This window comes from Chamaea fasciata, unplaced genomic scaffold, assembly GCF_029207755.1.
Source record: "Chamaea fasciata isolate MVZ Bird 193981 ecotype frontalis unplaced genomic scaffold, bChaFas1.0.hap1 SCAF_14, whole genome shotgun sequence".
NCBI classification, from domain to species: Eukaryota; Metazoa; Chordata; class Aves; order Passeriformes; family Sylviidae; genus Chamaea; species Chamaea fasciata.
Window position 1 is genome coordinate 2350914 of NW_027094099.1, and position 26504 is coordinate 2377417.

Here is a 26504-nt window from a genome sequence, read left to right on the forward strand (position 1 = left end):
ACCCCCATATCCCAGTGGGGATTTGGGATGCTGAGGAGGGAAGAGGCTGCAGCTCCAGCTTGTGCTGGAAGGTTTCTCGATGGGAACAAATAGCTGGAGAGGTCTCTGTGGGTCACAGACCCTGCAGCTTTTGATAAAGGAGAACCCCCTGGGAATGCCCACCACACCACAAGTCAGAAAATTTGCAGCGAGTCCTGGAAAGAGCAGGAGAGATGCAGCAGCACGCCAGGTCTTGGCAAAGGGCAGGGAGGGGCTGAGTGGAAGGACCTGGATCCCCAGCACATGCTCCCATGCTCCTTTCCAGGGGTGGGTGTAGCACGCTCCCTGCCACACAGGCAGGTGAGAAGCCCAATGTCTTCCTACCAGTGTGACAGGAGGGGAGAGGCCTTAAATGTCCTGAAGGCAGCCTCTGAATTCTTTATATCGCGTCTAATTGTGATTCAAAGCCTCCTCTGTGGGCAGGTTTGTGACACTGTCCTTTCTGGGGAGAATGTATTTTACGTGTCCCCTGGCTGAGCTTTTCATTCTGCTGTCCCGGAGGGTGCACCAAGTCCTGCTCCTTTTCCCTCAGCCTCCTGCTGCCTCCCACTTCCTGCGGGCTTTCCTCATTGCAGTCAGCCCAACAGAGAACAGGAGGGACAGTAACAGTTCCTCAGGAACTGTTTGGGCTTCGGAGGACTTGAAGCTCAGAGCTGAGTGCCCTTTGGACACCGGATTGGATGTCAAAATTCCTGGTCTCTCCTCTCTGCTCTGTTGAGGGAGTGAGGCCCTCTGGAATATCTGCCCCTCCGTGCCTCAGTTTCCCCAGCTGGCAGATGCTGCTGCTGGCGAGGCTCAGCCACCTGCCCTAAAAAGCTTTGAGGTCAAAAGGGAGCCAGTCTCTGGGGAGCTCCTCAGTGTTTCAGTACAGGCAGTAATTAATTCAACAGCCATTCCAGGGGGAGGGATAGTGGATTCACGTGGATGCCTTAGGTAAGCACAGCCTCAGTACAGTATGTTTCTTCTGAGACTGAAAATAATCAGAAGCAATTGGACCTTTTTTTTTTTCTTTTTCTTTTTTTTTTTTTTTTCTTAACTGCTGCATTTTTAGAAGGTGATTCATCTCTTGTCTGGGGTCTGGGCTACCTGAATAGCCCCAAGATCCCAGCAGCATTAGTCTTTTTGAGGATTCATTGTGCTCCATTGCAGCCTGAATAACTCATTACAAACAAGAGTCTGATGTGAGCGGCAGGAGAGCTGGGCAGGAGAAGCATTTTGTGCTTTGGAAGCTGAAGTACACACAGGCAGTGCCTCGTTCCCTTTTCAGGTGCCTTACTCCTTCCACCCCACTCCTTCCCTATGGAAAGAGGCTCTGGCATCACTGGGTGTGAACCCTGTGTGGAACAGTGGTGCCAGCACGGACATTTCTCCCCAGGGCTAACAAGGATGTAAACCAGTGAGGATTCCCAGAAAGTAACGTGGATCACGAGGAGCTGAAGGTCCAAACCACAACACAGTACGTGCTCCACCCGTCCCAATCCATCCTCCTTAAACATTGCTCCTTTGGCACTGCCTCCAAGGCTTGAGCCATCTTCTCTGGGTGCAGAAAATCCACACTAAAAATCTGGCCATCCCTGTCGGCCAGAGCGTTTTTAACCCCAAAGCCACGCTCGGGAAAGAAGGGATTTGACTGAGAGTCGCCCCACTCCTCCAGTTCTTCACCTGTGCTGTGTAACCCCAAGGGCTGAGGTGAGCTGTCCTTGCCAGGGGTGACAGCCACATGCAGCCAACACTGCACTGTCACTCTGGCTTTCCCTGTCCTCGCTGAACATGTGCTTTAGGAAGTTTGGAGCCTTTAGAGGGAGGCAGCTTTGGATATGATCATTCCGGCAGACCATTGGAAAAGCCCAGGCTGCTTTCTGTCACCTCTTCCTGGCAGCTTTGGGCATTCCCGTGCTGCCATGACCCAGGAAAAAAGGTCTGGCTTCTCTCCCTGCCCCATCTGGTGTACCCAGAGCTCACAGTGCAGCAGTGTGTGCACGGTGCTGAGGGCTGGCAGATGCTGTTGCCAGGCTCAGACATAAATCCTGGGAACTGTGGAAGTTGGAGAGAGACTGAGGGCACGTGTGCCTGGGAGCAGAGTGGAGTAAATCCTGCAGCTGAACAGCAGCTTCAGGTTTGATCCATCCTCAGGCACAGGGAGTGCTCCTGGTGCTTTTTTGGGCTTTCCTTGTGGGGTGGCTGATGTGGCTGGCCCCAGAGCTGGGCACACACACAGATGTTGTACCTGGGCGAGTTACCTGTGGGGATGGTGGTCCTGGTGCTGCACACTCCAGAGGTTATGGCAGGTGTCCCAAACCCGGGCACTGGAGTCTCAGGGAGAGCCTGGATGTTGGAATGATCACAGAATCCCAGTACGGTTTGGCTTGGAAAGGGCCTTAAAGCTCATCCCATTGCAGCCCCTGCCATGGGCAGGGACACCTTCCACTGTCCCAGGCTGCTCCAAGCCCTGTCCAGCCTGTCCTTGGGCACTGCCAGGGATCCAGCTGCTCTGGACACCCTGTGCCAGGGCCTCCCCACCCTCCCAGGGAACAATTCCTTCCCAATATCCCATCCAGCCCTGTCCTCTGGCAGTGGGAAGCCATGAGGGGACCCCACTTTGCTTTGGGGGCCCTGGAGCTGTGAGTCCCAACCCTCAGGAGCTGGAGCACAGCAATGCCCAGGAGGAATCTTTTTAGCATCTCGGGTGGTGGGAAGTCTTGTTCTCAGCCGGGAGATGACTTAGCAGGGTTTGTCACTTCCTTGGGGACAACTGCAGAGTCTGAGGGCATAAATATGTCAGTGCAAGGCAAAGCAACAGCTTGCAGAATGCACTGCAGTGTCCCCTGTGCCACACCCCCCACTCCCCAAACTGGGATTCTTACCTTGTTGTGTGACTCATGTCATTTCTCTGCCTTATTTTGGTGTTTAATTTTAGTAAATTCGGCTTCCTAGTGGTGAGAGTGACATCCTCAGCTCACATAAACCCATATTATGTCAAGACAGACACGTCAACACAAAACAGTTTAGAACCCAGCCTGTCATCCCTGTGACTTCCCAAGGAGACGAGTGTGGAAGGTCCCTGATGTCAGTGTTGTGTGTCCTGTGCCACTCTTGGAGCAGCTCTGAACAAAGAGACACCCCCAGAGCCCCCTGCCCTGAGCTGAGCCCCAGCGTGGGCAGCAGGGGAGGGGAGGATTCTGCCCCTCTGTCCCCTCGGGTGACACCCCACCTGCAGAGCTGCCCCAGCACAGGGAGGACCTGGAGCTGCTAGAGCCGGGCCACAGGAGGCTCTGGGATGAGCAGAGGGATGGAGCAGCTCTGCTGGGAGAGCTGGGATTGTTCACCTCAAGAGGAGAAGCTTTAGGGTGACCTCAGTGTGGCCTTGCGAGGCCTGAAGGAGCTGCCAAGAGAGCTGGAGAACGACTGGGGACAAGGGATGGAGGAACAGGACAAGGGGAAATGGCTCCCATTGCCAGAGGGCAGGGTCAGATGGGATCGTGGGAAGGAATTCCTCCCTGGGAGAGAGGGCAGGCCCTGGCACAGGGTGCCCAGAGCAGCTGTGGCTGCCCCTGGATCCCTGGCAGTGCCCAAGGCCAGCTTGAAGGACCTTGGGATAGTGGGAGGCATCCCTGCCCATGGCAGGGGTGGCACTGGATGGGCTTTGAGGACCCTTCAACCCAAACCTCTCTGATTCTGTGATTATATTATATACATGTGATAAATATGATACATATGAGATATATATGAGCTATATCTACAGCATCCCTAGACAATCATCTTCCCTCCTGTCCCTGTGTACAAACCAAGCCCTTCCCCAGTCCTGCTGCTCTTTGAGACAGCCCAGAGCTCCCTGGTGCAGATCCTCCCTGCCTGCCTGCCGAGCACTGGGCTTTGACTCACGGATGGTGGACGTGGGCCAGGGCCTGAACTTCATCGTGTCACAACTTATGCATGTCTTTAGGCTTTAATCCTTCACATTCCACAACATGTTCCTGATGGCTCGGAGGCTGCAGCCCCTATTGATCCATCCCTTCTGTACAACAGCAACATATGGCACGTTTCCATGGCAATAGGTCCCCCTGAAGGGGCTTCCTTCCCTTCCTCACTTTATTGGTCTTTTTCATTATTAAATCATCAGAGGTAAACGCACACAGGAGAAGGGTCAATGTCTGGATCAATGGGCAGCAAACAAAGAGGAACTTTTCCATATTCATACAAGCAGGAGATTTCAGGAGATCAAACAATGCTGAATTGCCAGGCCCTGAGCGTGGCAGCTCATGCATAATGTATTCTGGGAAGCCTGCAATCAATACACATCCAACGCCTTGGAGACCCCTGGGATTCAGCTGCAGGTGGGCAGGGAGAGGGGAATCCACAAATGTTTATGAGTGCAGTAGGGTGGGGCATGAAGAGAGGTTAACTCTGCTCCGTGCTATCCGTGCAGCTTTGGCTCAATGCTGCAAAGAGAACCTGGGGCTGAATTCTCTGCCCATGGAGGGTGTGGGTTTGGTGAGCCAGCCGTGGAGGGAAACCTGCCTCGCGCAGCGGTGTGGGTGAGGAGGGAACCTTCCCTCATCAGGGACCCCAAAATGGTCTGACCTTCCATGGGGACAGGAGTCCTCCAGACATGGGGCTGATGGCGGCTGCACTGCCCTTCTTCCCTTCCCCAGGAATCCTCCCAGTGAATCTGCACCATTCCATCCTCACATGGCGTCTCCAGCCCCTGCTGCAGTGAATTCCCACTGCAGGACAATTTATATCTGTGCTCACCTCGGTGGTGCTTGTGAGAACGACAGTAAATTGGGTTCGGTGTGTAAATGCTGCTCCTTTGGGCCTTCGGACAGGGAGGGGATAAGCTTTCCTAGGAGTAGTACCATTAAAAAATTTCACTGCTTCTTGCAGCTCCTTGCAGGGGAATTCTCCATGAGATATTAATAGCTGTGTCCAAGCAAGTGAGAAAATATTAATAATGCTGCTTTAGTCGGAAATGGGATGTGTGCTCTATTGGCCTCCATGCTCCAAATTTAGAGCCGGAACAAACCGAGTCTCTTGTGGCTATCTCTGGTTCTGTGAGAGAAATGAAATCTTGTTTATTTTTACCTTTCTGGGAAGATTGGGCTCTAAGTATAGATTTAAGATAGGCTTTAATTTGTTAGGCTGGTATCTGCAGGCAGGAAGGAGCTGAGGACAGTGGGCATTGACTCCGTGGGGCCGAATCCACCGGGACTTTCCGGAGCTTTGTGCCATGGGTGTGGTTCAGCCTGGTTGGGAATGAAAGTGCAGGAACTTCTTGGTGCTGGGTGGTCCAGTTTGTCTGCAGAGCCAGGACTGGGAGCAGTCGTTCATCAAATTGAACACAAATCCCTGGGAAATGCTTATGCAGCTCCTGCGGAGCCCCTCGCAGGGTTAGGACCTCACAGGTTGGATGGACCCTCATTATCCCGGGAGAGATGGAAGGCAGGCAGCAGCACTCCAGCCTCCAGGAGCCTTTCTGCAAACGTGGTTTGCTCAATCCTTGAAACCAAGCTTAGGATGTGAGTTCACTCACCTTTGGAGGATCCATCTCACAGATGGAATGCTTCTGTCCTGTCCTGGCACTTCAGTCCTGTCCTCACTTCCCACCTGACTGGAAGTGAACGCGCTTCTGAGCATCCCCTCCACTGTTTTTTTCACATGCTTGAACGGCACTTGATGTGGGTGTGGTTCATGACTGGTGCACTTGAGCACAAAGATAATGCCAAGTGCTGGGTTTCCTGAGGCAGGAAAGGAGCAAACACAAGGAAGATGTTCCAGCAAAGTCGCAGAAGGTCAGGACTGTCCGTCTTGGCTGATTCATAAAGCCTCTCTCAAACTGAGATGGAGGCCGGGGAAGTGTCTGTGTCTTGGTGACTGGAGTTTTTTGTGAAGGACAGTCACCAGCAGCTTCTGGGGGCTCCTCTGGCAGCTCCCTGGGCAGGGCTGAGCATCCCACATGTGGCTTATTCTCTCTCCCTGCAGAGCCCACACCAGGGGAAGGTGTTGCCCTCTCTCCTGAGGGAATGCTTGATGAAAAAGGCACTGAGCACTGAGCTGTTCCCTTGTTCAGGCAAACACACTGCTTGGTGGATTGCCTTTGACATCAGCTCTGCTTTCCTCGTCCTCAGTTCTTCGGAATTCTCCAGCAAAATTCGCTGTCACATGGATCTGTAGAACAGCCTGGGTTGGAAAGGACCCTAAAGCTCATCCAGTTCCAGCCAGGCTGCTCCAAGCCCTGTCCAGCCTGGCCTTGGGCACTGCCAGGGATCCAGGGGCAGCCGCAGCTGCTCTGGGCACCCTGTGCCAGGGCCTCTCCACCCTCCCAGGGAACAATTCCTTCCCAATATCCCATCCAGCCCTGCCCTCTGGCAGTGGGAAGCCATTCCCTGTGTCCTGTCCCTCCATCCCTTGTCCCCAGTCCCCCTCCAGCTCTCCTGGAGCCCCTTCAGGCCCTGCCAGGGGCTCTGAGGTTTCCCTGGAGCCTTCTCCTCTCCAGGTGTGCACCCCCAGCTCTCCCAGCCTGGCTCCAGAGCAGAGGGGCTCCAGCCCTCGGAGCATCTCCGTGGCCTCCTCTGGGCTCTCTCCAGCAGCTCCAGGTCCTCCCCGTGCTGTGTACCCAGGGCTGGGGCAGCTCTGCAGGTGAGCTCTCACCTGAGGGGACACGGGGGCAGAATCCTCCCCTCCCCTGCTGCCCACGCTGGGGATGAGCCCAGGGCAGGGGGGATTCAGGGCTGGGTCATTTCCAGCTCTCACCCCCAGCACCCCCAGGTCCCTTTCTCCCAGGGCTGCTCTGGATCCCTTCATGCCCAGCCTGGATGGATCCCGGGGCTTGCCCTGACCCGGGTGCAGCTCCAGCCTCGGCCTCCTTGCGTTTCCTGAGGCTCACACAGAGTGACCTCCGCAGCCTGCCCAGGTCCCCTGATGTCACCCAGGTCTCCATCTCTGCAGGAAACCTGGCAGCAGTGGGTGCAGAGCAGAGAGGCAGCAGCTCACATTGATAGAGTGCCCTGTGTTTTGTGAGTTAAAGAAAGAGCAGCAGTCACAATGTACCTGCTTATAATTGCTTAAATCCATCAGTGCCTCAGACGTGGTGTTTGCAAATTGTCAGCTATTACTGCTGGAATAAAAATACCTCTAACTAATGTGTATATTTATATTTTTACAATAGAAGAGAGGAGAAATTTCCCCTCTGCTGCTACTGATCAAATTATAGATTATAACATGGCTGGAGACCTCTCCTGAGTCTAGACAGCTACATTTGCTGGGTGGTACTTCTACCTCTGAAGAAGTTTCTTTAATCTTTAGTATCTCACAATCTATCTGTAATATAGGATGATAATACCTTCCTAATTATATCTGCTGAGATTTAATTAATGTTTGGACATCACTTTGAAAAATGGAGGGTGTTGATTATTGTTTAATAATGTAGTGTTAGATTTAAAAATTAATGATAGAGAAGCAATGAAAATACTTCCTTGCTTGGACTGCAAATGCCATCTCCAAGTGTTACATAAGCAATAGCTCCCTTAATTTTCCACTTACCAAAATCCATGTAATTATATTTTAAGGTAATAATATGAGCATATGTTCTAAACTTGAAACATGGTTTGGAATTGGGCACTGCTCAGAGGAGATTAGGTGAGCAATTATGTAGATTGAAGATAATCTAAGTCAAAGGCTAAGTGCAAACCTTGGAGAATATCTTGCCTCGGGTAAAACTGCCAGCTGAATTCGACGGGAGCTCTGTCAGGGACAGCGCAGGAGCTTGAAGGAATCCAAATGCAAAGTGCTGCTGGGCCCACACCTCCTTCGTGCTGGGAGCTCTCCCCATCGCTCACCCGCTTGTGTCAGCATTCCACCCGTCGTTCTCACAGCCCTGTGCTCGTGGCAGGGCACTGAGTCCCACGGGGAATCCTGTCCCACCCCACTGACCCTGGAGCTCCGCGGTGACCAGGGGAAGGATGTTCCCTGCCAGCTCCTGCTGTCACCCGAGGAGGTGCTGGAGCATCCCTGGGGGTGGAGCTGTGGGTGCAGCCCTTTCCCAGCCAGCTGGGCCCCCATTGTTGGTTTTCCACAGCTGGCACTGCCGCTGGATTTGGTGCCCCTGACTCCAGGAGCTGGGGAAGCCAGGAGATGCAGGCATCCAGGGAATTCTGGAGGAGGCTGGCACCCAGCAAGCCCTCCTGTGCTGTCAGAATGCATGGCTAATTAGCAGTGCTCCCAGGGGCTTTAGTCAGGATGGCAGAGTATTTGCACAGATCGGTCAGGAGGAATTAAAACTGTTTGTCTTTCCCTTTAGCCGGGTCCTTTCCCATTAAACAGCACTCAGAATATTTTTGTAACTCGCTTGACTCTTTTTCTGGTGAGTATTCATGGCAAAGAGGCTTCCAAGTGCACAGGTCTTTGGGTAAACCTGTAAATAAATTAATTCTTCCCACAAGGGAATTGCTGAACTGGTGAAATGTCCTTTAGCGTGTTTAGGAGCAATGAATCACCGTGTTCCCATTATCACTGGGGCAGAGCAAAGTCTGTAACTCTCCAGTAGAAACAGCCTGCTCCTCTCTGGGAGAAGTAATGCTTCCAGGGGCAGGGAAGGATCTCCTCCTGCTTTCCCTCTTGCTCTCTGCATTCAGCTGTCTCTGTTGAATGGCTGTTTCTGGAGTAAACTTTGCTCCCACTGTGGCTCCAGTCATCCTGAGCTCTGCTAATGCTCTTTCCAAAAGGTGAGTTCTATTCCCAGCCCCACAGCACTCCTGGGAATTGCAGCATGGCATCTTTCCTGCCAGGCCACCTGATCCAGGGCAGTCCAGAGAGAGGAAAGGCAGCCACCATCCAGAGAGAAGCACAGGGTTCCTCCAGCTCAGAAGGAATTAAGGAGCAGGTCCTCCCCACCAGGCAAGGGATGGAGATTCCGTGTGGGACTCAGTAGGTGGCACTCTGCTTCTGGAGTCAGCACCGAGCCTTGGGACAGCGGCTGGCTTTGGCTTTGGGCTTGGTTTGAACAAGCTGTGCTCATTAAAGAGCCGATCCTGGGAGGTCAGCTGGGCTGGCCAGGCGTGGGAGCTCAGTTCCACTGCTGGGGAGAATCTCCCGGGCCCTGGCACTGCCAGGCAGGTGCACTGTTATTTGTGCTTCACTTGGAGGCAGCGCCTCGCTTCGGCCCACAGCTGACCACCCTTCAGCAAAAAAAGCTTTGTTAATTTAGAGGTGAGGCTGATCAAGTCCATTTTCTCTGGACTGTGCAAGCACTGTGGAGCCAGAGCAGAAGTTCAGAAGCCACAAATGCACAGGGGTTTCAGTGCTGTTGTGGCCCCGTGATGCTGCTGAGCCTCTCACCTCTGGGATTCGCTGCTTTCTCTCCAATTCCTCACTTCCTGAGCTCATGCTCTAGAATTGCCCACACTGCACCATGGAATGGTCTTGAAAAAGGAAGTTTCATTTAATTGTAAAAACCTACTTCCAAAAGCAATATTCCCAGCCTGCTGTCACAGTGTGCTCTAGGCAGAGCAGAAAGATGGTCCAGCATTCCAAGCCCACAAACCAATACCTACAGAGTGTACAGGCTGTCTCATCAGCTGAGTGACACAGCAGTGCTTAAGGAGAACATATTCCTGAAGTGTCTGTGCCACAATAATTCTCAGATACATTCTGTTTAAATAATATATCAGGAATTAAGAGATCCAAGGCAGTGGTGCATGTTAAAATGTGATTTTCAGATCCATGGAGTGTGCAGAGAGGAGGCTGGAGTATAAAAACCAAGGGTGTTTGAACAAGACATCTGGTTTATATAGTGCTGCCTGTTCCCTGTGCTCTGAGCTGTTCAGTTGCACTGAGTCAACTGTAATAAAACAATACATTCATATTTATTAATTTTTTATGTGGGCTTTTGGAAACAGGAAGAGAAGTGAGAAGAAGGCAGGATATCAGAGGGAGACGTCCCAGAGATGCATCTCTGTTGCAAGCCATACGAATGGCTTCAGATCTGGTTAGACTCAAAACTCAGATTCAGGTCCTAACCCTTGCTTAGCCTCAGCCTTCCGTGGACAAATCCCGCACTCTCCTCTTTGCCATGTGGCTCCTCTGTGTGCAAGGCAGGGATAATAACTCTGCCTCTCCTGGGTGCAGCGGAGCCAATTTCATCACTGTCAGCTCCGTGGAATCCCTGGGTGAAAGGAACAACAGAAATCCAGAAAACATGGGTTATTAATAGCTGGTGCTTGCCCTTACATACATCACATGCACCGTTAGTCATTGTGGCCAGTAATTTACAGGGAGGGAAAAGATGTTCCTCGGAGCAAATGCAAAATGACACTTGGATGGTATCAGACCTCTGAGGTGTTGCGGGCCCAGAGAGTCTAATTAAGTCTAAATGCACTGATGCCACCCTGAGCAGATCCTGCTTCCTATGTGGGTGAAATGAAAATGTGCAGGAGCTCTGCAAATCTTAACAAGGGAGTTTTAACTCCCAGGCAGTTCACGTTGGAAAGGCAGGTGCTGGAGTTGGTGTGCAAGCCAAATTCTTGGTGTGCTCCAGCTTTTTCTGCCTCCTTCATAGAGCCCCAAGGTTGTCTCCTCCCTGACACCTTCAATAGAGGGATCACTGGATACAGAAGTTCCCCTCCTGTGGTTTCAAGTGCTGGCTTTAAAGGTCAGAGCTGAGGGGCCATGACAATAATCTGGAGTCAGCAGTGCAGCCCCGAGGAGAGCTGTGCTGTAAGGGACACGTGGCAGTGGGGTTCAGCACTTGACTCTGCTGCCCACACTGCACACCCTGCTCCTCCAGGGGCATCTCAGCTGGGAGGGAAGAGCTGGAGGAGCTCAGGAATTGCTGGAAGTCGAGATGCGGGACAACTGACCACATTGGACAGGGAGAGGCTGGGCAAGCAGGGGCTGCTGCAGTCAGGAGGAAGCATTTCACTGGTCTTTTGTGTGTGCAAAACATCTTCCTCGAACTGGGAGCCATCCTGCCATTGCTGGCAGTGTCCCCAGTTACAGCCAGCGTAGAAATCACCACGCAGACTACAAAAGAGGCACAAAAATGCGAAGATCTCTGAAGAAAGGCACTTACCTTCCTAGCACTGCAAACCTGGCCATGCCAGGCTCGTGCCATTAATTTGAAACTTAAGAAAACTCATTTTCTTTGTGCCTATCTCCTTGCGTATTCCCTAAGGCAAACGAAAGATGGCTGGGAGGTTATTTATTTTCGGTAATAATGCACACACTGCTTCCAGACTTCCTGCTATTGTGCGATTATCCAGATTAATTGCCTGGGAAAGCTGCAGCATCATCTCAGGCCCTTATTAAGGAAGCTCACGACACGGATTTATATTCATGCATATTGCTGGGTGCCACAGCCTTGCTCTTGGAGGCAAGATGGACAAATCCCACTGCTGAGTGCTGGTTGCACCCCTGTACCTGCAGACTGAGGGGAGGGTTCCTGGCACCTTCCCTCATGGCACCTTCAGAGCCAGGAAGAGAGAGTTGAGGTCGTTTTTAGAAAGCTCATTAGCGAGAAACTTTGCTTATTCTAAAATCAGTTCCCATCAGCCTCTGCTGAATGATTGTGGGGTGCTGCTGGCTGCTGACCCTGTCTGTACACGGGCAAGGGCTGGAATCTTAAAGATGCTTTTAGGTGCTTTAAAGTGTTCTTAACAAGAGAGAGAGGCTCTAGTCAGAGAAAGCTTTTAAGGCACATTCTGCTCTTTTGGTTTCCCTGCTGAGGGTTTAACAAACCATGTAGTTGCCTTGCTTTGGAAGTCCTGATCTGCAGCAGCTCAGCCTGGTCCAGGTTCCAGCCAAAAAGCCACTAAGCAAGGTAGAGCTTGAGGACCTCTAAAGGAAATCCAGCTCTCCTGAAGCATTTCAGGGATTTTGGCTGTAAGGGGTTAGACAGAGGAAGAGCATGTGCACGTCCTTCAGCAGCCCAACACTTCCCTCTGATAAATCAGCGTCAGTCCAGGGTCACACTGATGCTCTCACTGCTGTTGAGGTGATTGCTCCTCTCCTGTGCCAAAGTGGTGATTATTGTATTAATAACTAACAATATTAGAGTAGCTGACCCATGGTGCACCATGTGGGGCTGGTGGAATCTTGGCAGCGTGAGCCCACAGTGCATCAGCATCTGCACGTGACACATTGGAGGGGACGGGAGCAGCAGTGAGACTCCTCAGCCAGCTCTGACACTGGGAAGGGTTTTAGTCCTCACTCTGGGGGAGTTGTGACCACATTGTCTGATTGTGCGTCTGTGGAAAATCTTTCAAAAATCCCGAACAAATAAATCACGGGCTCTACTCAGGCTGTGTGTGTGCCTTCAGAACAAAACTGAGTGTTACCTGGATAACACTGAGCTGCCACTGGAGTGAAGATAAGCCTCCTGGAGACTGTGCTTCATGGAACAGGAGTTAAGTGTTGGTGATACTGTCCTTAGAAATGGAATAGGTATTCCCAGGCACATGTCTCCAAGCTTTATTGATTGTTTCCATACAACACGGGAGCCTGTGGAGTGTGGGCTAAACTCCTGGAGTCCCGGCTCAGCAGGAATCTGAACTGAAGGCTGGAGATGAGAGCACAGGCTCCACTTCCATCCTGATCCCAAAGCTGTCAGTGCTGGCTGCTTCTAAAGAAGGATCAGAGAGCAGGAGCAAAGCCTGATGGTTTAACCCCAAATGGCTTTATTGACACACAGACTCCGAGGCCTCCCAGATGCTCTCCTTACCCAGCAGTCCCTGTAGGAACTACAGGTTTTTCAGTCTCTCCCCAGGCAGGTCCCAGGAAAGTGTTCAAGCAGGCATGCCCAGCCCTGGCTCAGCTCCTTTGTGAGCCCTCGAAGGCAGAGCGGGAGTGTTCCTCTGATATTAATTAGTCAATTAGCAGCTTGTGCAGTGTGCGTGCTCAGGCAGAGCAGCAGAGCCCGGGGGATGACTGACAGCAGAGATGGATGAGTTCATCAGTGCAGCTGACCCGGGCTCCCCGACCTCCTGCTCCGTGCCTCATCTCACATGTCTCTGTCTTGCTGTCCAGGTTTTACTGGGATCTCACCATGCTGCTGCTGATGGTAGGGAACCTGATCATCATCCCTGTGGGCATCACTTTCTTCAAGGATGAGAACACCACCCCGTGGATTGTCTTCAACGTGGTTTCGGACACGTTCTTCCTCATCGACCTTGTCCTCAACTTCCGGACAGGCATCGTGGTGGAGGACAACACCGAGATCATCCTGGACCCGCAGAGGATCAAGATGAAGTACCTGAAGAGCTGGTTTGTGGTGGATTTTATCTCCTCCATCCCCGTGGACTACATCTTCCTGATCGTGGAGACTCGCATCGACTCCGAGGTGTACAAGACGGCGCGGGCCCTGCGCATCGTGCGCTTCACCAAGATCCTGAGCCTGCTGCGCCTGCTGCGCCTCTCCCGCCTCATCCGCTACATCCACCAGTGGGAGGAGGTGAGACAGCCCCCGGGCTCGGCTCTGCTCTGCTCTGCTCTGCCCTCCCACAGGGGCTTTCCTTGAATGCCCCTTCTCCTTCCTGCCCTAAGGCTTTGTTGGAGCGGGTTGCCGAGGGAATTCTGTAGGTCGTTGGGACGGTGCTGTGGGATCTGGGATCAGCATCCACGTGAGCTGTGGAGATGCTGCGTGTGCTGGCAGGAGGGAGGGCACAGGTGGATTCCCCTTGCAGGAATTGTGTAGCTGGTGAACAGAGCAATCAGCCAGACAGCGAGGGCTTGCCCTCGCAGAGCCCCCAAAGGTCCAGGAACAGCTCCGAGGAAAGGGCTGGAGACAGCTGATTTGCAGAACCTGTGGCATCTGTTTGCCATCTGCTGCTTCTCTGTGCTTATCTCTTGAATAAAGAGATAAGCATGGGCATGTGTTAGAACCCTCTTGCTTTCTATACTCTCTGACACTGTGCTAAGGGAAAAAGGAAGGAGGAGCAATCTGCAGACAAAGGTCTGGTGAAAGGCAAGATCCCCACGAGCCTGAGACCTTGTGCTGCTCCCAGGGGGAATTCCAGGATGCAGGGTGAGTTGTCAGGAATAATGTGGGTGAAGCCGCAAGTAGCTCAAGTAGCTCAAAAATCAGTTATTTTTCTCCTGTCTCCGTGTTCTCCAAAGCAGAGAGAAAGCTCCCTGCGTGTCTCTCCACATGTCAGGAGCATATTTTCAGGACAAGGAAAGCTGGTCAGGGCAATTTCATCTTCGTCCCCATACTCTGTGCTGTGCTTTGGAGCAGAGCCTGCTGCAGAGCATGATCTAATGCAGAGCGTGCTCCTGGGAATGTGAAGGGGAAGCAGCCATGCAAGTCATGGCTTGATTGCAGCGAGCTGTCATAACACTAATTCATGACAGAGCTGAGCCCTTCCCTCCTCCAAGCAGCCCACACTCACAGCAGAGAGCACTGGGGCATGCTTCACGAATCTCAGGCTTCATCCTTGTGGTGTTATCATTTGTGAGGGCTTCGCTCAGAGCACAGCAGAGCCTTGTTGAGGACATTGGGCAAGGTGCTGGGCGGATGCTGGGGAGAGGCAGCCACAGCTCTCAGAATTCACTGCTGTGTTCATTGCTTCGTGGTGCAGGCAGGAGTGCACGGAGAGGCGGAGATGAATAAAGCAGAAGTGTCCTTCTGGGGTGACTCAGTGAGTCAGGGACTGAGCAGAGCACTGAAATCTCTCCAGGTGTGTTGGCCTGTCCCGTGGTTGCTTTTCTTCCCTCTCCTCTAATCTGAGCGTCTCAGCGAAGGCAAGGCGGTGGCTCAGGCTCTTCACCCACATTCACAGGCACCCACAGCAGTGCCCAGCTCCCTGTTGTTTGTTTCCCCTGCTCCTTGACTTCCCTTCCAGGAGGTGCTTGAAGAGGACTGAAGTATATTTGCTGCTGATTGTACTGAATTCGTTTTAAAAATGAGGAGACGGAAGCAGATCAGTGTTTTCCCCCCTCTCACTTCTCCTAGTTTGGCCAAGCAGCCATTCCTAGCTTGTGTCCTAATGCAATTCCTGGTTTGTCCTGGGCCCTGGGACAGCACAGCTGGGTGCCTGTGGGGCACAGGCTCCCCAGGGTGAGGCAGTGCAGCCAGGGCAGGGCAGGGATGGTGCTGGTTGCAGTTTGGGACTGCAATGCAGACTCTGCTGTGTGCTGCAGAGCCCAGACACCAAACATCACTGGCTGTGTCAGACGGGGCTCGGCCCAAGCTGCAGTTCCTGGAGAGAGTTTGACACTGGGAGCTTCTCCTTGCACACCGGGGAGGGAGCAGAGGGAAGGGGTGATCCCCCGTCGCTGCTGCAGTGCCTGCCACAAAGCAGCGGGGACACAGGGAAGGGGAATGCTGCTTCATCCTTGCGTGGGAGTTGTGCTCCCCGCAGCCACACTGGCAGCTCTCTCTTCCTCTGAAGTGCCTACAGATGATCCGTGTCTGAAAGGCCACATTCATCTTTCCTCCCTGCACCCATCAGTGCTGATGTGGGAGTGCCAGGGCAGAGCAGGGCTGCACCAGACTTACTCTGGGTGTGCAAGAGGTTGCTGTGCACAGCTGAAGAAGGAGAGGGGGTGCTGCTCTGGTCTCTGCGGTCCCTCCCTGTCCCACTCCATGCCTCATCAGCTGGCAGTGTCTCTTGAGCTGGGAAGGAGATGTGAGCAGGGCACGCTGGGCCTCTGGAGAGGAGTGTGTGCACCAGGGGAGTGTGTGCAGGGCAGAGTTGGCCAAGGTGCACGGACAGGGAGGGATCACTGTGCCGTTGTGTGTGTGCAGAGCGTCCCCTCACTGCACAGAGCCGGGGCAGTCCCTTCCCATGGAGGCAGTGCCTTCCTCAAGCAGGGACAGGGGGGCACTTCCCCAGCTGCCGGCGGCCTCTCCCTTCGTTCCCCTGCAATTGTCCATGCTCTGCATGAATTTATCACCGAGGCTGCAGTGAGCAGGGAGCAGCCTTCTCGAGGGCTGCAGTGCTGTAAAGCAGCCAGGCACTCATCAGTTCCACATCAGCGCTGCTCAGGAGTCTGTGGGCTCCGGAGCTGGGGCTGCAGGTGCCTGCGCTGGCGTGGCTGCGAGCGGCCTCCGCCATCCTCCCCAGATCCCAGGGAGGTGCTCTGGGGATACAGCTGGGCAAACAACCTGAAGAGAAAAGGAAGGCAAAAGGCAAGAATAACAATTTAATGCACTCATGTTCACTGGAGTACGAAAATAAGCTTAATTCCAAATGTAGCGGTTTCATTTGCATGATGCATTTTGCATGAGTGGCCCCACGAATGAATTTACCAGAAGGGCAGAATATAAATAGAGTGTTTTTGAAGTGTCTGCCGTGTCTCCCCTGCAGTTGGGAGCTTGATTGCAGTGTAGGCAGCTGCACTCACACTGGCTGGGGGACTGGCTTCCCTCAAATCTCTATCACCAGCCACTGTGTTTGGGAGTTCCCCAGGCCAGGAGAGACAGAGCAAACAGGGCTGCTCCGACCAGGCCTTGTCCTCCCCCAAAGAAACTCATTATTTCAGGCTTTGGGCTGCTCCAGCAGCTTGGTCAGTGGTTCCTGGGCCTGCAGTGCATTGTCCCAGGGTCAGTTGTCCCATTGTCCCATAGTCCCACTGTCCCACTGTCCCAGGGTTAGGGAGTTGGCCCTCCCCACTGCTGAGCTGTCCTGGAAAAGGAAATCCAAACATGAACATCCTACAGATCTCGTCCCAGGGTTCCCCAGCAGAACAAAAACCAGCAGAAACACCATGAACCCATGGATTCCAACAGGATGAACCATCCAGGTCAGATTGGGAGTCAAAAACCCCCTCAATTTTCTGAGCTCTCCCTGTTGTATTGCACAGCATCCCCCCCGTGGTTGGTGCTGGGGTGCAGTAACCTGCATTTAACATCAAGCTATTTTGACTTATGAACATTCATTGGGACAACAGCACAATCCTGGTCCTATAAATTGGTTTCCAAATAGCACAGAGGCCAAGATAACCAAAATGTTTTGATTGCAGACTCTGTGGGAGGGATTATGACGGGAAGGAAAGGAGCTGTCTGGGTTTGATATATATCACAATGATAATATCGTCGTAAGTGAGGATTTTTTCAGATTTTTTTTCAGGAAGAAAAATACATCTTTTGGTTTTTGCAGCTGAAACCTGAAGCCAAGGACAATTTGGTGATTTTCAGGTTATTATGTTATTGAAACCTCGCAAACTTGGCTGAGTGCTGTCCTTTTCTTCCCTCGAGTTTCCGTATTACAGAGAAGCTTTAGGAGGGAGGGAATGCATCCTCTCAGGTGCCGGTAACAACTTCCCAGTAACAGCTGGGCACAGACCAGACCATCTGAGAGATGATGTCACTCTTCAGAAGACTCGGCTGTTCAGAAAATGGACCCAGAGCTGGAGGGTCATGGTGGAAGGACCAGGACAGAGCTTCCAGAGGCTATGAGAATATGGCTCCCTACTGATTCTCCTTTGGATTTGCTAATTCCCTTCGTTCCTTCTGACCTAGCAGTAGCCTTTCCTAAATTCAATTAAATTCAATTAAAAGAACGTGGCTAGTGGCCCGGGGGATGGAATGTTAGGCCAAATCCGTAAGTGGATCCCAGGAGGGGAGGGGAGGAGCCGGGCAGAGTGACTGTTCCCAGGCAGCACAGCAGGGTCCCGGGGCACAGGTAGATCCTTTATCGATAGGATTTGCAATTCTGTCCCCATCAACAGCAAGGCAGGCCCAGGAGAGTAACTCATTAAACCTCTGGCCAGCCTGGAGTAAAATCAGACTCAACAAACACCGGCAATGTGGCCGGGAGGGGCACTGGGGCCTGGGCTTCCTCCCAAATTTGCATTACCTCATTTCTGAAACTTCATTAAGCGCTGGTCTTTCATGTGCTTACTAAAACCATAATGCAAGCTACAGGGATTTTCATTCTCACTGCACAAAGTGACCCCAAATTTGGGACCTCTTCTCCTCTCACAGAAAATCCTGGCTGCCCTGAAACAAATGACAAAACCCTCTTGTTGGAATCTTAGTCAGAGGTTTTTCAAGATTTCACCACAGCCTTTCACATGGAACTGTTGTCACTTGTGCGGCACAACATCCTTGTGGGGGGAGAGCAGACAAGGAGATGATGTTCTTTATTCCTGTACTTTGAATTTTCTATCCCCTGCCCTCTGCCAGGAGAAAGAAACCCAGCAAAGTTGTTTTTTTTTTTTTTTCGGAGGAGCTGGTCTTTGGCAGGAAGTTCTACTGCTCTAATGCAAATCCAGCTCCCCACCTGGGCACTGGGAATACAGTTTCAAAGAGAATATCATCAAAAATGGCTTCTAATGAATTATAAGGAGCCAGGCAAATATTTGAATAGCTGTGCACCCACGGAGGTTGCCATGAAAAGGAAAAAGCTTTTATTTTTTTCTACAGTCACCTTCTGGCAGTGCTTAATGTGCCTTGTGGCAACAGCAGCGTGTGAGCAGGGAATACCAGGTTTGGGATTAGGGCACACAGTGTCTGTCTGTCTGTAGGAATACCTGCTGTGGGGTTTGGGATTAGGGCACACAGTGTCTGTCTGTAGGAATACCTGCTGTGGGGTTGGGGATTAGGGCACACAGTGTCTGTCTGTCTGTAGGAATACCTGCTGTGGGGTTTGGGATTAGGGCACACGGTGTCTGTCTGTAGGAATACCTGCTGTGGGGTTTGGGATTAGGGCACACGGTGTCTGTCTGTAGGAATACCTGCTGTGGGGTTTGGGATTAGGGCACACGGTGTCTGTCTGTAGGAATACCTGCTGTGGGGTTTGGGATTAGGGCACACGGTGTCTGTCTGTAGGAATACCTGCTGTGGGGTTTGGGATTAGGGCACACGGTGTCTGTCTGTAGGAATACCTGCTGTGGGGTTTGGGATTAGGGCACACGGTGTCTGTCTGTAGGAATACCTGCTGTGGGGTTTGGGATTAGGGCACAGTGTCTGTCTGTAGGAATACCTGCTATGGGGTTGGGGATTAGGGCACAGTGTCTGTCTGTAGGAATACCTGCTATGGGGTTGGGGATTAGGGCACAGTGTCTGTCTGTAGGAATACCTGCTGTGGGGTTTGGGATTAGGGCACACGGTGTCTGTCTGTAGGAATACCTGCTGTGGGATTAGGGCACACAGTGTCTGTCTGTAGGAATACCTGGTTTAGGATTAGGGCACAGAGCTGTTTGTAGGACAGGAGCCCAGAGCCAGTCTGTGGGCAGTGAAGGCTGTTTGCTGTCTCAGGGATGGTTTTGCCCTGGTGTGTTGTCACCACAGAGGGGCCTGTGTGACAGCAGCAGTGGGGTTTAACCCTCCCTTGTGCAGTGAATCCCCACTGACCTGGCGTGAGGGGTGGAATGACAGGGTGCTGCCTGTGCCCAGGCTGTGTCTCGGGGTCACAGGGTCCCCATGTCTGGGCTTTCCTGCTGGGCTGGGGTCGTGGATGATCCCTACTGTCCCGATGGTCCCTAATCCCTGGGAGAGCTGGGGCCCTGCCTCTTTAGGTTTGCTCAGGTCCCCTGTGCTGTGCCAGCAGCAGCTGCCTCAGCTCCGTGCCCGTGGTGCCAGCTGCCCGCGTTTGCCTCGGGCCGTTGTGTTTGGAGGCTCCATTACCACTGCCGTGTCACAGTAACGGAGGCTCCTCACAGGGGATGCGCTGCAGCCTGGCACCAGGACTCCTCCTGCCACTGTCCCTTCCCAAGGTTTGATGGGGCTTTCCCGATGGGCTCTGTCCCCGCTGCAGGAGCCCAGCCCGCCCTGCGGCTGGCACACAGGGGACAGCTGAGGGGCTGGCACAGGGCGGGGGGCAGCCTGGATGGCACCACCCAGGCACAGGGTTGTGTTTAGAGGGCTCTGGGATGTCCCCAGGGAGGAGACCCCACAGCCTCTCTGGGCTCTGCTCAGGGCTGGGCACTGCCCAGGGCAGAATTTCTGCCTCCTGTGCCGGGGAATTGCTGGGCTCAGTCCCTGACTGTTCCTCTGGTGCCACTGCTGAGCCTGGAGCAGAGCCTGGGCCTGCTCTGACCCTCCCTGCACACAGGGACACACGGGGACACACAGAGACACCCAGGGACGCTCAGGGACATGCAGGCCCCTCTCAGCTGGGGCTCCTCTCCAGGCTGAGCAGCCCCAGTCCCCTCAGCCCCTCCTCAGCAGGGAGGTGCTCCAGGCCCTTCCTCATGTCCAAAGCCTCCAAAGCTTAGTATTCCTCTTGTCCTGAGGAGCCCAGAGCTGGACACAGCCCTCCAGGGCTGAGCAGAGGAGCAGCAGCTGTAACAGGGATCTTGACAATCCTGTTTTCCAATGGCAAAGTTTAAGGGAACTTCTAAATCCCATCCAGATGCTGCGAGCTCAGGAGGCAGCAAGGGCAGTGCCTGTTCTCCGAAATGTGTGGGAGCACAGGCTGACCCCTCAGTAGGGCTGTGCTCTGTAGAAAGAGCACTGTGAAGGCCTCTGGAAGGGCTGCACCCTCCCTGGAGCTGGAGCTGAGCACCCCAGGGTGTGTCTTGCCCCCCAGCCCACACAGCCTGCTGCCTGCACATGGTCTGTGATGCACACAACACAGTGCTGCTGCTGGGGACAGCTGAGGCAGCTTTTGAACCTTCCACAGGCACATTCCTGTTACCACTTGGGCTCCTGATCCAGTGCCAAGTCTGGCTTTGTCCCACTGAGCCGTGCTCTGCCAGCCTCAGCCCAGACTTGGAGGCCAGTTTGTCTGAGGCACATTAGCCCTGGCAAGTGGGTGCAAATTAATGGCTCCTCTTCAAAGCCTCTTCCAGGAAGGCACTATTGATTACATTCATATCAAGTGGGAAACTTTAATGATACAGCCAGAGAGAACAGCGTTTCCCTGCCTCACTTGTGGTGTTCAGCAAGGCAGGGCTGGAGAGGAACGTGCCAGATCTGTAAGTTGTGTGAATGAGGCAGGAGCTTGGCCCAGATAGCGCCGTGGATGAAAATCAAATTGGCTGGTGGAGGAGAAGGGGATTTTGAGAAGCATGGCAGTGGAGAGCTGCTTTCTGCCAGGAGAGATTGAAGGCAGTTCCTTCCTGTCCCCTCAGAGCGTCCTCCTGTGCTGTGAGCACGGGGAAGGGGCACAGGGCAGTGCCAGCCCTGCAGAAAGGGAAGGGATGCTCTTCCACAGGGCACCAAATCCCCTCAGATGCGCTCAGAGGCCAAGCTTTGCCTCTGAGCAGCCCTGGCTCCCACTCCTGTTTGCCATTTGTGTGTGTTCGGGGAGTCAGAGCTGGAAACCCCCACTCCTGAGGACAGCTTTGCTTCTGACCCACTTTTCTCCTTGTCAGAAACCTGGCAGTGGAAGAAAACAGCCTTGCTTTGCCCACCAGGATGAGGTGAAGGAAGGAGAAATCTGCCTCAGCAAGGACAAGAGCCCGACCCAGAGAGGTGTGTGAGGGTTTAATGGGCAGCAGCCTCATTGATGAAGTTATTTTCTGAGCCCTGCTGTGAAAAGAGCTGTTTGGAAGACAGTTTCAGGACATGCAATTATCCAGTTTGCCAGCTTAATGCATTCAACTTAACCTCATTTTTATGAAGCAGAAATCAATGTGGTAATTTTTCAGGGCTAAGAGATGACATTTTATTCTTGCTTCTCTCATAAGGAGGCATATTTTTAAGCTTCATTTTGGGCTGTAACTCCTCCCTCTCCCACTTTTGCTTAAGCAGGAATACTCCAAGGGCTAGAGGAAAGAGTGAGGCATTTTTCCACATTCCCAGAGTCACATTAGAATGGAAAATGTTTCTGAAATCTCTTTGCAATGCACGGAACATTTTCCTTCTTGGAAAAGGACTCGGAAGTGGATTTAGAACTTCAATACAAGCACTTTTTCATTAATTTCATCCAAGCACCACTTCAGCTGGGAAGGATTCGAACGCTGCTGATCTTGCCCCCAGTTTTTCACTCCAAGGAGTGCACGGCCCCTGTTCTCTGTTATGCCAGTGCCTCTCACCCTCTGCTCCCATATGGGCAGGGGTATTTTGGAACCTGTTCCTCCCTTGTGTCTCCTTCCCCTGCCAAGCCAGAAGTCTTGCAGAGCTGTAATGCTTGTCCAGAAGCTCCCCAACAAGTCTGAGCCATAAAATTGAAGAGAGCAGGGTAATTGTCCTGTTTTCCATGAACTGTCCAACCCCTGGCCCTGCCTCGTGTGGGTGGCAGCCCACGGCGAGTGTGTCAGTGACACACGCAAAGCCCTGTCCCTGCTGAGCTGCCGGTGATGGTATCTTTGCCATTTGTTCATCCAGTATTTATGAGGGAGAAGCCAGGAATCGGGGAAGGCCTCGTCAGGGGGAACATTCTGCCTCTGGTGACAGCTGGAGAGAGAAAGTGAGAGATGTGATCTGAAAACAGAAACGCCAGAATTCTCCTGGCTCCCTTCTGTGCCACAGGCCTGGAGTGCCACAGTGCTCCCTGCCATGGAATGAAGGCAGTGACCACCTCACAGGTATCAGGTGCAGTTCAGTGACCCCTGAGGAGCCACCAGGCACCCTGAGCCATCCCACCGAGCTGTGACACCCTCACGCCTCTCTGCAGGGCTGGGTGACACTGTTTGCTCTCCTGGCTAGAAGCAGAGCCCAGAGCCAGGGTGGGACATTCACACCTTTATCCTTAGCTCAGCTCATCGGTCTGGGATGTATCCCTTGGCCTTGGGGTCGTTAGGGCACATGAGCAGAGTGAGGGTGGGATTGTGGTTTCTCTGCCAGTCCGGTTCCTGTGGCTCTGGAGAGAGGCAGAAATTTGGGGAGGGTGTTTCTGAGGTTCAGAGCCAGCCGGGATGGGTCATCAAGGAGCGATCGGAGTCTGTGTGTGCGTGTGTAAATGGACTTGGAGCAGGAGGAGGCTGGTCTGGGGGGAGATCTGGAGGTGAGGGGTGAGTCAGGAGCTGAAGATGCCTGAAGACAGCAGAGCCTTGGAGCAGCTGGGGTCTGCCCTCCCCTAGGATCACCTGAGCTCTGCTCCGGAGGGTGAACTCTGGGAGAGCCTCTCTCTGTGCTGGCACTGACAAGCACTCAAACAAGCAGCAGCGGTGCTGCCTTGTGACCACGGGAGAGAAACACTGAGGATAACGTCCCTTCAAGTAACTGACAAGCCTGCTTTTCCTCAAGTCCCTGGAGAGGGCAGAGAGCAGTTAAGACGCAGCAGCTGTGTTTGTTTTTTCTTCATTTATATTTTTTTTCTATTTTTCACCCAGCAAAGTGCCGGGTGTTAATTCCTCTTGATTTGCTCAGTGCAGCCCAGTTTGGAGAGGCCGTCCCTGGAATAGGGCTGATTAGCCTCCTCTCCAGCGTGCATCACCCAAACAGCCACTAATCACACTTTATCCCAACTGTGTGCCTCTTGCTGAGGCTGCAGGGAATTAGGCTGGAATTGTGCAGTTAATTACACCAACTTGGGGCAGCCAAAGTCCAGAGGCTTCTGTCAGGCCCTGTGCCCAGCTGGAGGGGATGTTCCTCTGGTGGCTTGGAGCAGATGAATGCATTGCTGAACTCTGGGTGTTATGTGAGCCCAGCGCTTCCCTCTCCCTGGGTCTCCCCGTGTCCCTGCCCTGTGCTGGAGCGCCCATGGGAGGTGCAAAGTGGAGCCAGCACCTTCCTCTCTGTTCCCATCGACTCTTGCATGCACAGGAAGGATGACAAGGGCTGTCCTGTGCATACAGGTGGAGAGAGGAGAAAAAAAATCACGATTCAAGTGAAAAATCCATGATCCGGGGTGCTCGTTCCTCCTCCAGTGTTCCTCCCCACAGGAATGGGGGTGATCCTTGTCCCTCTGTACTCCTTGCCCAGGTCTGTTCCCTGCCAGCACTCACAGACATCCCACCAGGAGCCTCTTCAGCTGATAAATCACCTCAGGCTTGTGGGAAGGACAGATAAGAACTTCCACCTTAGCTCTCTTCTCTCCAGACTTGAAAGGCACGTTGATATTTTGTGTGGAGCATAAGGCAGAGCCAGTCCAGCTCTGGAATGGGAAAGTGATGCAGGGGGGGAAGGCAGCAGGATGAAGGGGACTCCTGTGAAGGGAGACAGGAAAAGGGAGAGCTGGGAAAGGCCTGTGGCATCCCCCAGTCTGTCCTGGCATGGGATTGTTTGATCTTTAGGGGCTGTTGTCAGATATTCCGAGCAGCAATATTTGTCATGTTTTTGGGGCTGTCCATCCAGCAGTTCACCCCACGATGTGGGAAGAGTGCAGCTACACTCCAGGGAATTGGAGACATCCCCCCTGGATCTCCTCTCGTCTCCCATGGCAGTCCCATTGCTGGACATGAGGGACACGCACACACGAGGATGATGCTTCTCATGCACAGATTTTTTGCCCCTCTCCTTTTCCTCTTCAAGGTCATTTGAGCACCTGGTAGGGAAGGAAGAACACAGCCCACTTTGGGAAGATGGAAAAAAACCCATCAGTTCCATCCTGGCTGGCTGTGAGTGCTGGGAATGCAGGCAGTGAGGTCTGGAGCCAGGCTGGAACATGTTCCTCTGGCCTTTAGCCTCTCCCTGCTCCCCTCCCTGAGCCACAGCACGCAGCAAACTCCTCCAGGAGCGCCTGCCTTTGGAAGGTGCCTTATCTCAGAGCACTCTCCCCTTATCTGCAGCCTTCAGCCTGGCCGTGCTGCACAGAGTGCTGACTGGGGACCTGCAGCTGCTGGCAGCAGTTCCCATCTGCTGCTGGGAAGTGGGAGCTGGCTGGACCCTGCTCCCAGCCCGTGTGCAGCTGCACAGCCAGGGCACAGGGATCCCTGCTGCCTTTGGAGCTCCCCCGGCACTGCAGAAAACCGGGCTGATGTGTGTCCTTTTGGGTGTCAGTGACATCACAGAGCACACACCTTAAACACCTGAGCAGGTCACAGCCCTGCACAGCCAGGCCTCCTGCATCCTCCTGCATCCTCCTGCATCCTCCTGCATCCTCCTGCATCCTCCTGCATCCTCCTGCATCCTCCTGCATCCTCCTGCATCCTCCTGCTCCTGGCTGCCAGCACACCCCGGGCTCCAGGAGCAGTGGGAGAGCTCTCAAGGGTGACAGCGCTGGAGGGCTCTGAGGAGCGGTTCCCTTGGATGGGCTGCTCCTCCAGCCTTCCCTTCCCTCCTCTGCAGGCTCTTCAGGCAGAGGGGAAGAGCTGCAGAGCCCAGCAGTTGACCCTGATCAGCTAATGTGGGATTGGGAAGGGAGAGGAGCCGGTGCTACAATCAGTGAAGCAGCGCCTGTTTTGATTAGCCAGCAATTTTTCTGGTCGTTTGGAGAACAAAATCTGCCTGCCTGTGCTCCCTCGTGCTCCCTCCTTCCTGGGGGAGACATGAGCTGTTGGATACCACCCCAGAACTCCCTCTGCTGTTCGGGAAGCGGAGGGAAGCTGTTCTATGGGGTGAGTTCTATGGTTGGGGGATGAAGCTGTTCTATACAGTTCTGTTTCCCCAGTGATTGAAGTGGAAAGCCCAAGCTCAAAGGGCTGGAGAATCTTTTCTCCCAGCCAAGGCATTTCCTCAGCGGGAGGGCTGGACATCAGCACCCCACACAGGGGCTTCTTCCTGCTGCCATCTCTGGCTGGCAGCTGGTGCAGAGCTCGTTGTGCCTCCCAGCCAGCACCCAGCCCCTTGCCCTGAGGCTGCTGCTTCCGTGCTCTGTGGAGCCGGGAAGGTGTGAAGGCTGCACCCCTGTGCCAGCTTAATTGACAGTTGGCACAGAGCAGGGGATGTGCTGATGGATGGGAGGCAGCTGCCAGCTTCGGATGCCAGCACTGGCAGCAGAGAAGTGACAGGACACGGGGCCAGGAACAGGCGGGGGCAGAGCCTGGGACAGCCCCATGAGCGCTGGCAGCCGGGGAATGTGGCAGCCCAGGTGGCTGCCTGCGAGGTGACCCTGCAAGGGCAGCACCGTCCAAGTCCTTGGAGCCTCCTGGGAGTGGGACAGCAAAGCTGTGCCCTCCCCTGCTTCCCGCTGGGAGCCACGTGTGCCGGGCTGAGCTCCCGCAGCCACGGCTTCCCAGGACGGCCAGGAGAGATCCTGCTGCTGCCTGGAGCCGTGGTCACTGCTGAGAGCAGGACACCCTGCCTGCCGAGGGGCTGAGCCCTCAGCACAGCCCTGCTGGCCCTGCTGCAGGGGACAGCACGGACTGGCCACCCTCAGCTGTGTGCTGGCCCTGCCTGTCACTGCTGGCCTTGCCTTGGTGACTTTGCTCTGAGTCACAGCCAGGACGTGCTGGGCTGGGCAGATCCAGGTGCAGCTACGGCTGCCCACAGGAGCCTCCTGTGCTCCCCATCAGCTCTGGTTCCTGCTGCCCTAAATATATGGGCTCCTCTGCCTTTCCTTTGGCAAGGTGATGCTGCTTGTCATAGAATCATGGAATTCCAGACTGCTTTGGGTCAGCAGGGACCTTAAAGCCCATCCAGTTCCACCCCCTGCCATGGGCAGGGACACCTTCCACTCTCCAGGTTGCTCCAAGCCCCATCCAGCCTGGTCTTGATCCTTCCAGTGAGTTTTTTTCCCTTGAGCTTCAGTTTAGGGTTTTCT

At 53.6% G+C, this 26504-nt stretch overlaps 1 protein-coding gene across 1 annotated transcript in view; it reads left to right on the plus strand.

The window, feature by feature from the left end:
* The window catches only part of HCN4 (hyperpolarization activated cyclic nucleotide gated potassium channel 4), a 95481-nt gene that overhangs the window by 15131 nt on the left and 53846 nt on the right, over window positions 1-26504 (plus strand). Inside the window, exon 2 of the mRNA XM_066196094.1 lies at window positions 13057-13480. Coding sequence (XP_066052191.1) covers window positions 13057-13480 — 424 coding nt within the window. The remainder of the gene's footprint in view (window positions 1-13056; window positions 13481-26504) is intronic.